Source organism: Sceloporus undulatus, chromosome 5 (assembly GCF_019175285.1).
Source record: "Sceloporus undulatus isolate JIND9_A2432 ecotype Alabama chromosome 5, SceUnd_v1.1, whole genome shotgun sequence".
NCBI classification, from domain to species: domain Eukaryota; kingdom Metazoa; phylum Chordata; class Lepidosauria; order Squamata; family Phrynosomatidae; genus Sceloporus; species Sceloporus undulatus.
Window position 1 is genome coordinate 149437568 of NC_056526.1, and position 13855 is coordinate 149451422.

Here is a 13855-nt window from a genome sequence, read left to right on the forward strand (position 1 = left end):
CTGTATTACTGCATGGATTTTTTATTTTTATTTTTTTAATTTTTTCCCCTTTTTATTGTTAAATAAATATGCCTTTCTAAATGTGCATCTTAATATAGATTTTCTTGCTGTGAAGCTTGCTTAGATTTTTCAAATCATAGGTCTCTAAATATGTGTGGGAACTGATACTTAGGATTCATGAATAAACCTTCTGAAATATGAATGACTGGAGGAAAGGGTTTAGTTTTAAAGTGGTGGGAGAACCATTTCCCATACCAACCCTAGCTGGCTAGAAACCAGTACAATAATTAAGAACCAGAGCAATAGTGCTTATGTTTTAAAGGAGTTCCCTTTGTTAAATGACACACAAACGTCATTATCCAAAAATGGAAAACATGTTACTGCAAACCAAACCAGATGTTAATTTGAATACCCATTTGTGGACAATAACCAGCAGTAAGTCTTTCACTTCTTCCATATCTATTAAAGGTCTCAGGCACATGTGAGGAATGTGTAGCTCCCGGATGTTCTTAGACTGTAATTCTCACCAACCTTACTTTTCATAGGCAATGGTCAGAGGTGATAGATGTTTGCATGCAAGGACCACAGTTTGCCTATTCCTGACCTATGATTTGCACATGTCCTGAATCAGTGCTTCTTAAACTATCAGATGTGGAAGACATGCAGGGCTTTTTGTTTGTTTGTTAATCAATGTACTAAAGACTGGCACCATATTTGTGACCAATGGCTATACCTGCTCCTTTTTTTTAAATCTGGAAATTCACCATGGACCAGTAGGTGCTGACTTGCAGACCAGAACTGGTCCATAGATCCCCACTAGGGGTAGCAATATCTTAAATCATGGCTGACCAGTCTGTACAGAATGTTCACTCATTCATTCATGCGGCACCTTTCCCCTAAACATGTACTTAACGTACAAAAATTAAAACCAATACTAGTAAGACCACATACAAGACACAAGTAAAAACATGCAAGAACGTTTTATTAAAAAACAATTAAACAATATATAGAACTGAAACCATCTAAAACAAAATTAGTAAAAGGTAAAAGCCAGCAAAACAGTGTTCTGTAATTCCTAAGTATACTCAAGTCCTTCATTCTTCTCTGTCTTTCTTCCAGTGTATTTATGCTTACTCCTCAGTTTAGTCAACTACCAAAGCCTTATCAAAGTTATAAGTGTACTGCAGCATACACTACTAAAGGGCACAGTTTCATATTTCAGTGTGGGTTGTGGTAACACTTTCTAAAATGATTAGCCATTGTTTTGATGAGTGCTGATAATCTGATGAATATTTAACTGCTTAACGTGGTGCTTTGCAAGCAGATTTGGACTAGAATTAGAACAAACTTGAAATACATATTAACACCCATATTTTAAGAAATTGTATCTTCAAAAAGCATTATTAGACACAATAGTATGTATAGCCAAATACTGTCTCATAAAAAATGTAAACAAACTTTTTTTCTAGGTCCGCACCAGCAGCCTTGCAGAACACAAAGAGCCACCAAGGACAGATACAGGTGTAAGTATCTTAAGCTAATGAGTGAATACATATAGTAACATTTATAATAGAATAGATTCAGGAGGTCTTTAATGTTCTCTCTCTCTCTCTCTCTCTCTATCTCTTTCTTTCTCAATTTTATTTTTAAATGAAAGTTATGGAAAATATGTAAGTGTCCATAGAACTGAATGCATAACAATGTTTGTGCTAGTGTATGTGAGAGAGAAAATATTCATCTTTTACAACTTTGTACAAATCCTACCAGTATGGATTGTTGGTAGATTGGTATGTAACAGAACTTTTTCCATTCTCTCTATTTATATCATGTTCAGAAAGTAATGGACAAAGTTAAATCTGCACCAAAAATATGGCAATAGCATAACGTGTGTAACTAGACATTATATTATTGCCATATGTTTGGTGCTGATTTAACTTTGATCTGGCCACTTGAGATTATTTCAGGAACCATAGCATAGTCTTCTGTTCCATAAATTTATAGCACTGCATCCTATAATCTTATTTACACATTGTGTTGTTCCTATGGAGTTTTCCTCTCAACTATCCACTTCTTATGATAGCCATATATTCTAGAGTAAAGCCTAGCTAGAGAAAAGATCTACTCCCTTGAGGGAGTTTGGGGTCTTGCCCTTATCCTTAGCTAGACAATAGTCTAGAATATATACATATGGATAAGTGGGAGGAGAATTCCACTGGAACAGCACACTGTGTAAATAAGTTTAGAAGATGCAATGGTAGAGGTTCATGGAACATGAGATTCAATAAGTCACAGATTTCTTAAATGGATTTTAAGAAGAGTTTTTCCAGTCTCCTGTCATTAAAATCACTGACAGCGCCTTACTATGCTAAAGAGATCCCTTCCACTCAGGTTTCTCTAGAGTAGTGCTTCTCAGGATATTTGATTTGGGAGACCAGCAGTTATTTTGTCCAGTGTGCTATGAACATGGTCCATATGTGTGCCGTTTGGCTTTAATGGGTTTTCTTTACTAGAAGCTTGCCAGGGACCAATAACCAAAGGTTCAGGGATCAGCACCATTCCAAGGACCAGCACTTTGAGTAACACTTCTCTAGAAGAGGAGCGAGCAAAGTACAGCTTTCCAGATATTGCCAGGTTTTCCCTCCCCGCACTACTCCTGATGAGGCTATTCACCACCCAACAGGCCTGTATGGGACCCACCAGGTCCTACTGGCAGCCTATTGATATAATCAAGGCCTAACAGTGGCCTGTATTATCAAACAAAGGTCTACAGCTGTGGTGGGGAATGTATGGCTTGCATGCCAGACATGGAACGCAAAGCCATTTTTCGTGGCACACAGAGGACTGGGAAGAGGAGGAACAGGCATGTGCCTGTTTCTCATCCTTCCTGGCCATCTCAGGCCTTCAGGTGCCTCTGGAGTGGCAGCTGAAGGCCCAGGAGGAGAGAAAGAAGAAGTCCCACCCTGAAGGTCCCACCCCTGCAGAGTGGAAGTCCCACCCCCGGAAGTCCTGCCCCTGGCACCAGGTAACACCCGGTGCCAGAAGGCTTTTTAATTTGGGCACTTGGTCCCTAAAAGGTTCACCATCACTGGCCTACGGGGACTTACCACAGCCTAGTGTGGCCAACAAACTGACTATGGCCTACAAATGCCTAACTGCTACTTAAACAGAAGAAAGAGGCCTACAAGGCCTAGTGAGCAACCTACTTATCCAACCCAGTAGGCCTAACACTTAGGAGATGCAACAGGACCTAACCAAGGGCTAGGGTGACCTACAAATAGGCCTACAAATGCCCAATAAAGCTTTTATGGGGACTACCAAGCCTAACAGGCCTAACTAAGCCCTGTGGTGGCTGATTACTCATTACTGGGGCCTACAGTGTTCCAAAACAATCTGTGTTATAAAGGGGGGCAACAAGGGCCAAATGAGGCCTGTAAGCCAAATGGGCATAACTGGGCCTTACAATGACCCAAAGTGAACTGTGTCCAAAAGGAAGCCAACAAGCCCAAATTGGGGCCTACAAGCCAACAAAGACAGGATGACCAGATGTCCTCCTTTCCCAAGAGATATCCTACATTTCAACCTTCTGTCCAGGAATAAGGTTACCATACATCCCAGAAAACTGGGACAATCACGGATTGGAGGGTCTAAAAATGTCCCGGCCAGCTGGGCATGTTTTAAGTCAGAAATCTTTGATTCCTGCCAGGGCATATTTTGTTAGTCTCTAGTTGGTTCTTTTGCTTCTCCTCCTTGGGTGGTGGCCAAGATGGCAGCTGCTGCACTGCTAGGCAGGAAGGGCTTCAAGACCGACAGGGTGCTGTGGTAGGATGGGGCGAGACGGAGGTGCCTGGCAGGGCAGAGGCCCTTCGGCACTTAGAGGTGATAGCAGGAAGCAGTAGCACCGCCTCCTCTGTAGGATGATCAACAACTCCTCGCTGATGTGAGAGACCTGCATGGAGAAGCTGCGGCGCCTGGGCTTACCTCCTTTCACAGTCCTTATTCCACTGGGTCATGCCTCAGACATTCCATTATACAAAACCAATAAAGTCACAGATAGGAACTGCATCTACATCTCTGTTGCAATGTGCAGTGCCAGGTTGGTTTTACATTTGCTATCTCATCCGCAGAGACCAGCAAAGACACCTCACAGCCCACTGCATAAGATGGAAGACAAATTTCTCTCTGTATGTTAACAAATACTAATACCTTTTCGATAGCCAGATGCTCTAGTCAGTTACAGGCACAATACTTCTCAAACTCCAGCTGTGTTCCTAGTGGTTTATTGTGGGTGTTAAGGAAGTAGAGGTAACTCTGTATCTGGAAAATTTGGAAGAAATTGAAATTGGAATGTGTTCCTTGAGGGTTTCTGTAGATGCACCTCTTACCTGTGATTTTACTGGTTTTGTATAATGGAATCTCTGAGGCATGACCCAGTGGAATATGTTATGTAGGGTTCTGTAAGACTGGAGGGGGGTGGATAATGCTTTCTAGAATAGTTGACCAAGAAAGTTGTGTAATACAAGCAAAGTGAATTGTGGTAAGACTATTATACATTCAGAGGAAGTGAGACATGTATCTGTGTTTGTGATGCAGTACATATGAAGGTAGAAAGGATCATTCCTATCCCAAGATTCCCACAGACAAGGAAATAAAAGAATCATTGGCGTGAAAATGATCTTTAACAACTGAAATATTGTTTTAAAATGACAATGAAAAATGTCACAAAGGTATATTAAATTTGTCACACTGAAGAATTTGCACAACAATACACATGGCTGCCAATGGCACAAAGGCAGGGAGGAATGTGGGCCAATGCTAAGTGTTATCGACACAGTTGGATGAATATATCTGCCTGCATCTGTAGTAGAATTAAATTAGTTTTTCATTTTAGGGAAACAAGGAAACAAATGTCCCCAAACAATGTGATGAACTGGTAAAATGTAGCATTGTTATTAATAATGTATTCTAAGTGCTACATAAAAATAGCTGTGGAAGACAAATATAGTTATATTTGGCAAATAAGGATGGTAGTGCCTCCAGGTTTGAGAAATTATTGCAGCAAGAACAACAGTCATAAAATCCAACTCATTTAGCTTTACTTGCAATGTAGAAGTCGAATGAATAGGAAGAACAACGCTGATATTAAAAACAAAACAAAGCAAATCACCTTCTCTGGTAGCTATATGTTTTCAGCATACAGTTTTTGTCAGGTTGTCATCCTGTTTGTTTTTAATGAAAAAGAGGTTTCTGCTTCAGCTTAACAAATTATTGATAATAGTGTCACTGATCTATGTGAGTGTCCTGGAAGAAAATACATCAAGAGAGTAGTTTCCTCCCTCCCTCTCTCTCTCTCTCTCTCTCTTGCTGTCCAGAGAAGATTTGATGCTCTGGCTTTGAAAGAGAAACTATTTAAAATTATCTAATGAAGGTGTTCTCCACCTTCTCCTACCCACCTTATGTCTCCTCTCATCTCTTTGGTTTCTAGAGAAGCTTCCTGGGATGTGCTACATTTAAAGTAGGTGAACTGGTGAAATCAAAAGAGCAACTATTGGCTCTTAGCCTGAGGTAGGTCTCTTCCTGTTAATTGCAATGCAAATCATGTCAGATTAGCAAATCTATAGCATTTAATAATTAGCTATGTTTTGAAATGCCAGAAAGACTACAGGTTCATCAGATATAGGGATGTGTGATAAGATATAATCAAACGTCTAGTCCATGTGCTGTTGTTTTCACAGTAAAAAAAAAAAGCATAAGTTAGCTACACAGTATTTAAGGCTGCATTAAGAACAGTGAACAGTATTGCTTTCATTTTAGTTCTCTTTCACTGTAACTCACTAGGTAAACTTTGTTAAGGAATGGCAAATTAGACATAGGTTCATGTATTTTTCCTTACTCGCTTGCCTTGTCTATTTAAATCATGGTTTAGGTTCTATCTGCAATGTTGATGCACACCTACCAATACTTTTACAATTATGCTAACCCATTTTCTTATGTAGGGTTTACAAAACTACTTGAAATCCATTGATCAAAACTTGAAAGGAGATTTGGGAAGAATTAATCATAGTTCACATTGATGCAGGAGTAGGGAAGTTTCATCCTATAGGCACAAAAAGGCCCAAGCCCCTGTGCCCTAAAAAAAATAAATCATAAAATGTCCCTCGATCCACAGAAATAGCTCAGTTATTACTACCTCTACAGTGGGAGTTACCTTTAAAAATTACCCTTTCAAATCCTCATATATTTTCTCAGTGCCTGTACTTCATTCTCCTGGAATTTTGTTTGGAGTTCCTGTTTATTTATTTATAAGAAATATTGCTACTTCATTCAGTTTCATCTATGTATCCATACAGAACTGAGTAAAAGTTTGGATGAATGCCTCCTCTACACAAATCCAATGAAGATGGGGGTGGATCTTGAGTCTAGAATCAGATGGCAACTAGCTTTGGCTTCTGCTGAAAGAAAACTAGCAAATATCTATGATCAATTGAAGCAAAGATGCAAATTTCACAACTTTTTAAAAAAGAGGCTGTAATAATGCAAGAGGTGTTACACCAATGGTAGGAATTTTCCAATCCTCAACATGTTGTTGAAATGCAACTACCATGATGCCAGTCGACATAGCAAATGATGAGGAATTCTGGGAGTTGCTGTTCAGCCATGTCCTGTACTGCATGTTGTAAGAAACCAGGACAATATCTCTAGTTGACTAATTCCAATGAATAATACCATATAATAGTTAAGTACAGGTTTTTGGATATATTGTTCCTTGGCCCAGAATTGAATGATATAACTGACTAATCAGGAAATGATCTGTGGATTGATTATAGCTTGCATGGTTTTCTCTGGCAAGTAGTGTGCAAGATTATCTGAATGTTTGTTGTTTTGTTGTTGTGTGCCTCCAAGTCATTTCCGACTTATGGTGATCCTAAGGCAAACTTGTCATGTTTTTTTCTTGGCAAGATTTGTTCAGAGGAGGTTTGCCATTGCCTTCCCCTGAAGCTGAGAGAGTTTGACATGTCCAAGGTCACCCAGTGGGTTGCATGGCTGAGCAGGGAATCGAACTCTGGTCTCCAGAGTCATAATGTACTTGAAGAATAATATTGTGCACAGTATTTATCTATTAATGTATTTAGAACTCTCAGCCAGGGAGCTCTCGTGCTTCTATAATATCACTATAATTCTGTAGTATAAAAGGCCCTCAACATCATGGTGGCTAGAAGGTTTTAAGACTTGTTGTCCCCTCCCCAGTTCTGTTCCTGTCTGTCTTTGAAACATATATTTTGTATGTTTTTGTACTGTGTTTATGCTTTCTTGACCCATGCAATGGTGAGGAGCCAGAATAGTGTAGCTAGTGTAGTGCCCTGGCACAAAAATTAAATTAAATTGCAGGAAAAGAGATTCCACCTCAACATTAGGAGGAACTTTCTGACAGTAAGGGCTGTTCAACAGTGGAACACACTTCCTCGGAGAGTGGTGGAGTATCCTTCCTTCAAGGTCTTTAAACAGAGGGTGGATGGCCATCTGTCAGGGATGCTTTGATTGAGAGTCCCTGCATGGCAGGGGGTTGTACTGGATGGCCCTTGTGATCTCTTCCAATTCTATGATTCTAAATAATGTTTGACTGGAATTTGTGAGTTTCAAGATTCAGAAACATTAAATATGAACCACATTTTGTATGCTTAATTGATTGTAAGATTTTTTGAAACACCTGCAAAATGTTCGTGGTTGTTTGATGCATGTTTATCCTTGCTTAGCAAACACACTTGATTAATAAAAGGGTCAGCATGCCTGTCTTCCTTGCAGATCAACTTAATTAGTTCAGTTTTAAATAGCTAACATAGGCCCAGTACACACTGCCAGGAAGCAACGTCCTGGCGGTGATAGTAGGGCTCGGGAACACGCACCAACCACACACTCACAAGCCGTTCTACATGTGGGTGGTGCCATTATTGCACGGCACCGCCCACACGGGGTGTGTGTGTCTATGACGAGTAGGTGTCTGAGAGCCTACATGTCTTTTACAGTAAGCAGTGTCATAGGGCTGCGTTGCAGCCCTTACAACGCTGCAAAAAAGAAACTGCTCTAGGAGGCTTTTTTGCTGCACAGCTGTGCCATGTTGTTTGGTTGCTGCAGCAGCGCTGTACAGCAACGAAGGCCGGTGTTTCCCTGCCGGTCTGTACCGGGCCATAGAGACTGGACTTCCAATCTCTTTCTGATTGTGACTTGCCACACTGAGACAGATAAATGTTGGCTTGGCTTTACAAACTAGGCAGTCCTCCAGAAAAGTGGAAGGGAACTTTGACAACATGCTTTTTTAAATAAGAGGATGAACAAAAGGAATTGTAAAATCTGTTGTTCAGTGGCATTTTATTTATCACTAGAATGGTCTCAAAGTAGAGACTTTTTACAGAGTTTCATTTTTAATCATTGAATCTATATGGAAATGGTAGTCTTGTAAAATGTTTTTGTCATTTTTGTCATGAATTGCAGTAAAAGTAATGTATATATTTTATTAGTTTACAAGATTTAGCTGTTTGCATTATGCAATAGGGAAGGGTAATTCCTGTGGCAGTAGAACAATTGGAACTCTGCCATAATTCAGAATTTACATGCAAGTCAGCTTCTCTTTACTCTTAAGCTGTTTTCCCCAAGTGAAGAGATGGCTATGGGAGACTTCTGGCTGTTCAATCAATAAAATGTAGTCTATGTTGGATCTCAGTTTTTAGTCCATCAAAACACAAAAATAAAAGAAGTATCTTGCATGGTATCTTTGATATATTTTGGCCATGGGGAAAAGCATAGATGGTGAAACCTACTGATTGTTTTTAGAAAGAATCAACTTGTATAAAACAGGCATTAGTCATTTATAATTCCTGTCAATACTTGTATGTCTGCTTGTAGTAACTACAATTGTCTTGAATATCTCAGAGGATGTGTACAGCAGAGCCCTTCAGTTAAACAGCAGTGAATATTTGCACAAGATGCTATGCTGAGAATTCATACATTTAAGTAGGAAAAGATGTTTTCAACAATTTGATTAGCTCTGTGTGAAGCAGAGCTTTGTTTAAAATATGAACCAGGCATACCAGAAAGGAAAATGGCTATCGTATCTCCCTACCACCACATTTGCTATCTCCAGGTCCCATCTCTGAAAGACAGCAGGTGATTCAAAATGACTCAAGGCTGGGAAATGAACTTTTGGCAGGCAACATAGCTGTGTCAGATGTTGGAAGCATCCTTTGAAACCATAACAGTGTGTAGTACAAAGAGAGTGCACACATTTCTGCTTACTTTTACCATATATTTCTTAATGAAATAAGGTCAGCTCCATCTTCCTTCTTGAATAAATTTTCTATTCTGGATTTGGTTTTTTGGTCCTCTCCACACCCTCACTTCAAGGACAAGCATAACATTTAATTCTAATCCTGTTGGGTGGGTGACAGGCTGCATACAGTTATACTACTACTGAAATCCAGAGCAACAGACAGGATTACGCCTGTGGCAGGCTGTAATTCATAGTTCAATAGCTGAATATTTAATACAGTAGGTAATGAACATTTCGTCATTTTTGTTGAACCATTCTAATCTGCTGTAACTTGATAGTGTTTTAATAGGTGCATTTGTTGTGACAACTGGGGTTTTAAAAACATATATGTCAACTGGCAGCTTCTATTTGTTTTGTGTATTTGCTTTTTACCACATAGAAATTTCTTAGTTAATGCAATCTGTGTAACTCACACCAATAGTGAGCTCAACAGAGAAATTTGCAAGTAGTTCAGTATACTCAACTACAGTCATTCACACAAGAGGGAATTTCCTAAATAGCTCAGAGTAGAATAGAAAAACCAGAGGATAGTTCTCATAGATTCTAGACCATGCCCTAGTGGTCTCACGACTTGATTACTGTAACATCCTCCTGGCTGGGCTTCCTTTTTCTCACCTCCGTCCTTTAATTTCTGTCCAGCATTCAGCTGCACGCATTATCACATCCGCCCACCGCTCTGACCACATCTCTCCTTTTTTGGCATCCCTTCACTGGCTCCCCCTCCCTTTCCACATTCAGTATAAGTTCCTGCTGTCGACGTTTAAAGCCCTCCATGGGCTGGCCCCTCCTTACATATCTGACCTTCTTTCTCCTCACCTTCCCACTCGGGTCCTCCATTCTGGTAGTCAAGGTCGGCTGTCCCAGCCCAGGATTTCCTCTACCCCATCTCGGATTCGCCCCTTTTCACTTGCTGCCCCTCACTCCTGGAACCTTCTTCCTGCATGAGCAAGGGCCATCACTTCTTTAACCAGCTTCAAAACGGAGTTGAAGACCATCCTGTTCAGAGAAGCATTCCCAGGCATTGCATAATTGTCACTTGCTATTTGATGCTCTTTTGTTGCCTGTTTTATTGAATCATTTCCTGTATTGCTATGTATTTTATATTTATTAACCTACTAGGGAGGCAGGCTAGCTCCAACAGGCCTTCCAGGAAGAAGATTACCCATCCTTTAAGAACCCAAGCCCTCCCTCTAGTCCATATCCCCTGATCCAGGCCTCGGAGGTAGAGAAGAACTGCTGGACCTCATCCCCTTCCCCCACCACTCCCTTCTCCTTTTGTGTCGTGTCTTTTTAGATTGTAAGCCTGAGGGCAAGGAACCATCTAATTAAAAGATTGTATGTACAGCGCTGTGTAAATTTACAGTGCTTTATAAATAAAGGTTAATAATAATAATAATAATAATAATAATAATAATAATAATAATAATGGCTTTCCATTTCAAATTCACTGGTGGAATCTGCTCCCCAACATGAGCTAGTGTAAAAGAGGAAATTCCTTATGCCTACCTTGCATCATGGTGTCAGGAAATGAAATTATGACAAGGGTTTAGGGATTACATCTGTTTTGAGACTTGGGCTTTTTTTTTTTTAATGATGGAGTAGACTAATGATGGACTATTCTTCTACACTTCAAGGCACACATACAAATGCACATTAAAAAAACATATGTGCTGGTCCTATTGTGGGGATGCGGTGACTTAGTGGTTAAGACACTGATTCTTAAAATCACGAGATTGGCAGATCAGCAGTTTGAGGCCCAAACACCTCATGATGGAGTGAGCTCCTAGAATCATAGATTCATAGAGTTGGAAGAGACTGCAAGGGCCATCCAGTCCAACCCCCTGCCATGCAGGAAATCTAAATCAAAGCATCCCCGACAGATGGCCATCGAGCCTCTCTTTAAAAACCTCTCAGGAAGGAGATTCCACTGTGCTCCGAGGGAGTTTGTTCCACTGTCGAACAGTCCTTACTGTCAGGAAGTTCCTCCTAATGTTGAGGTGGACTCTTTTCCTGTAGCTTGCATCCATTGCTCCGTGTCCTAATCTCTGGAGCCGCAAAAACAAGCTAGCTCCCTCCTCAATATGACATCCCTTCAAGTATTTGAACAAGGCTATCATATCACCTCTTAACCTTCTCTTCTTCAGGCTAAACTTCCCCAGCTCCCTAAGTCGGACATAGGACATGGTTTCCAGACCCTTCACCATTCTGGTTGCCCTCCTTTGGACACGCTCCAGTTTCTCAACATCCTTTTTAAATTGTGGTGCCCACAACTGGACACAATATTCCAGGTGGGGCCTGACCAGAGCAGAAAATAGTGGCACTATGACTTTCCTTGATCTAGACACTATACTTCTATTGATGCAGCCTAAAATCGCATTGGCCTTGTTAGCTGCCACATCACACTGTTGACTCATGTTCAATCCCTAAGTGCTGTACCTTACATTTATCTGTGTTGAAATTCATTTTGTTAGCTTTGGTCCAGCTTTCTAATCTATTAAGGTCATTCTGAATTTTGATCCTGTCCCCAGGAGTATTAGCCACTCCTCCTAATTTGGTGTCATCTGCAAATTTGATAAGTATACCCCCAATTCTGTCATCCAAGTCATTGATAAAGATGTTATCAGGAGCCCTGGTGGCGCAGTGGTTAAATGCCTGTACTGCAGCCATTCACTCAAAACCACAAGGTTGCGAGTTCAAGACCAGCAAAAGGGCCCAAGCTCGACTCAGGCTCGCATCCTTCCGAGGTCGCTAAAATGAGTACCCAGACTATTGGGGGCAAATTAGCTTACTTGCTAATTAGCTTACTTGCTGTTCACCGCCATGATCTTTGGAATAGCGGTATATAAATAAAACAAATTATTAATTATTATTATTATTATGTTGAACAGCACTGGGCCCAGGACAGAACCCTGTGGAACCCCACTGGTCACTTCTCTCCAGGATGAGGAGCCATTGTTGAGCACCCTTTGGGTTCGGCCGGTCAACCAGTTACAAATCCACGTAACAGTTACGTTGTCTAGCCCACATTTCACTAGCTTGTTTGCAAGAATGTCATGGGGAACCCTGTCAAAAGCCTTACTGAAATCAAGATATACTATATCCGCAGCAGTCCCTTCATCTACCAAGCTGGTAATTTTATCAAAAACGAGATAAGATTTGTCTGGCTTGACTTCTTTCTCTGAAACCCGTGTTGACTTTTTGTGATTATGGCATTGCCTTCTAGATGTTCACAGACTCTCTGTTTAATGATCTGCTCCAGAATCTTTCCTAGTACTGATGTCAGACTAACTGGACAATAATTGTTGGGATCCTCTTTTTTCTCTTTTCTGAAGATGGGAACAACGTTTGCCCTCCTCCAGTCTGCTGGCACTTCTCCTGTTCTCCAGGAGTTCACAAAGATTATTGCTAATGGCTCCAATATTACTTTTTGCCAGATCTTTTAGTAACCTTGGATGTAGTTCGTCTGGTCCTGGAGATTTATATTCACTACTCCCAGATTCTGCCAACCTAACAGTTCAAAAACATGTAAAAGTGCAAGTAGATAAATAGATACCACTTTGGAGAAGATTAACAGTATTCCATGTGCCTCTTCACTTAATCATGCTGGCCACATGACCACAGAGTCATCTGGCTCCCCCAGTTTAGTAATGGAGATGAGCACCAGCCCCTAGAGTCGGACAACTAGACAAATCACATCAAAGGGGAAACGTTCACCTTTTAACTTTGTCATATGGAACTGATTTTAGGGATTGACAAAAAGGGCTTTTCATACCACAGAACATGTAATTTTGGTTATTGACACTTATTAATTAGTATGTGTTTAAGGGTGCTCTTTAAATAGAAAGTTGTGTGGCTAAATTCTGGCAGATTTGGTAGATTTGCTAGGCTTCTAATTTAAATAAATGCTGAGTATGAATTCTGAATGCTATTGTTTATTTATTTATTTATTACTTTAGAAATGTGATTTGCGCTGTAGAAAATGGCTCTACAGACAATAATTGCATGCTGCCTGTGCCAAGTTTAAAACAATATCATTTTGCATTGTTTAAGTGAGTTAAATGTACTCAGATATCATTTTCTTTTATAAATATATGGTGTCTGTTTATAAGCAAATGATCCAATAGAGAGTTAGGAAATTTCTAAGAGCAATTCCTGAAGTATTTCAACTGTCTCCCTACAGAAAGCAAGCATGGGGTGGGGTGTGCAGATACTGTACATTGGAATTTTGTTAAGTTCAATTAAAACTACTATTCCAGTTGCATCTGTTCCTAGAGATGTCTCATCTTGCTACAGTGACAAATGCTTTGATTATATCTCATTTAGATTACTAAAATGCATTCTGTGTGGGGCTGTCATTGGAAACTGTTCAGAAACTTCAGCAGACCTCAAATGCTGCACCTGGTCTGCTGATTGGGCTTGCTTACAGGAAATATATACCCTTCCCATTAGAACAGCTTCACAGGCAACCAATCCATTTCCCATTCCCACCAACATCAGATAAAGCAAGGAGGGGACCCACCAGATCTCTTGTGG

At 40.3% G+C, this 13855-nt stretch overlaps 1 protein-coding gene across 7 annotated transcripts in view; it reads left to right on the top strand.

The window, feature by feature from the left end:
* The window catches only part of INPP4B (inositol polyphosphate-4-phosphatase type II B), a 345664-nt gene that overhangs the window by 211136 nt on the left and 120673 nt on the right, over positions 1–13855 (top strand). For 6 of the 7 annotated variants that reach the window (XM_042470361.1, XM_042470360.1, XM_042470357.1 and 3 more), the window contains 2 exons: positions 1470–1523; positions 5483–5562. In XM_042470361.1, coding sequence (XP_042326295.1) covers positions 1470–1523; positions 5483–5562 — 134 coding nt within the window. The remainder of the gene's footprint in view (positions 1–1469; positions 1524–5482; positions 5563–13855) is intronic. The other variant, XM_042470363.1, reaches the window with a different exon arrangement.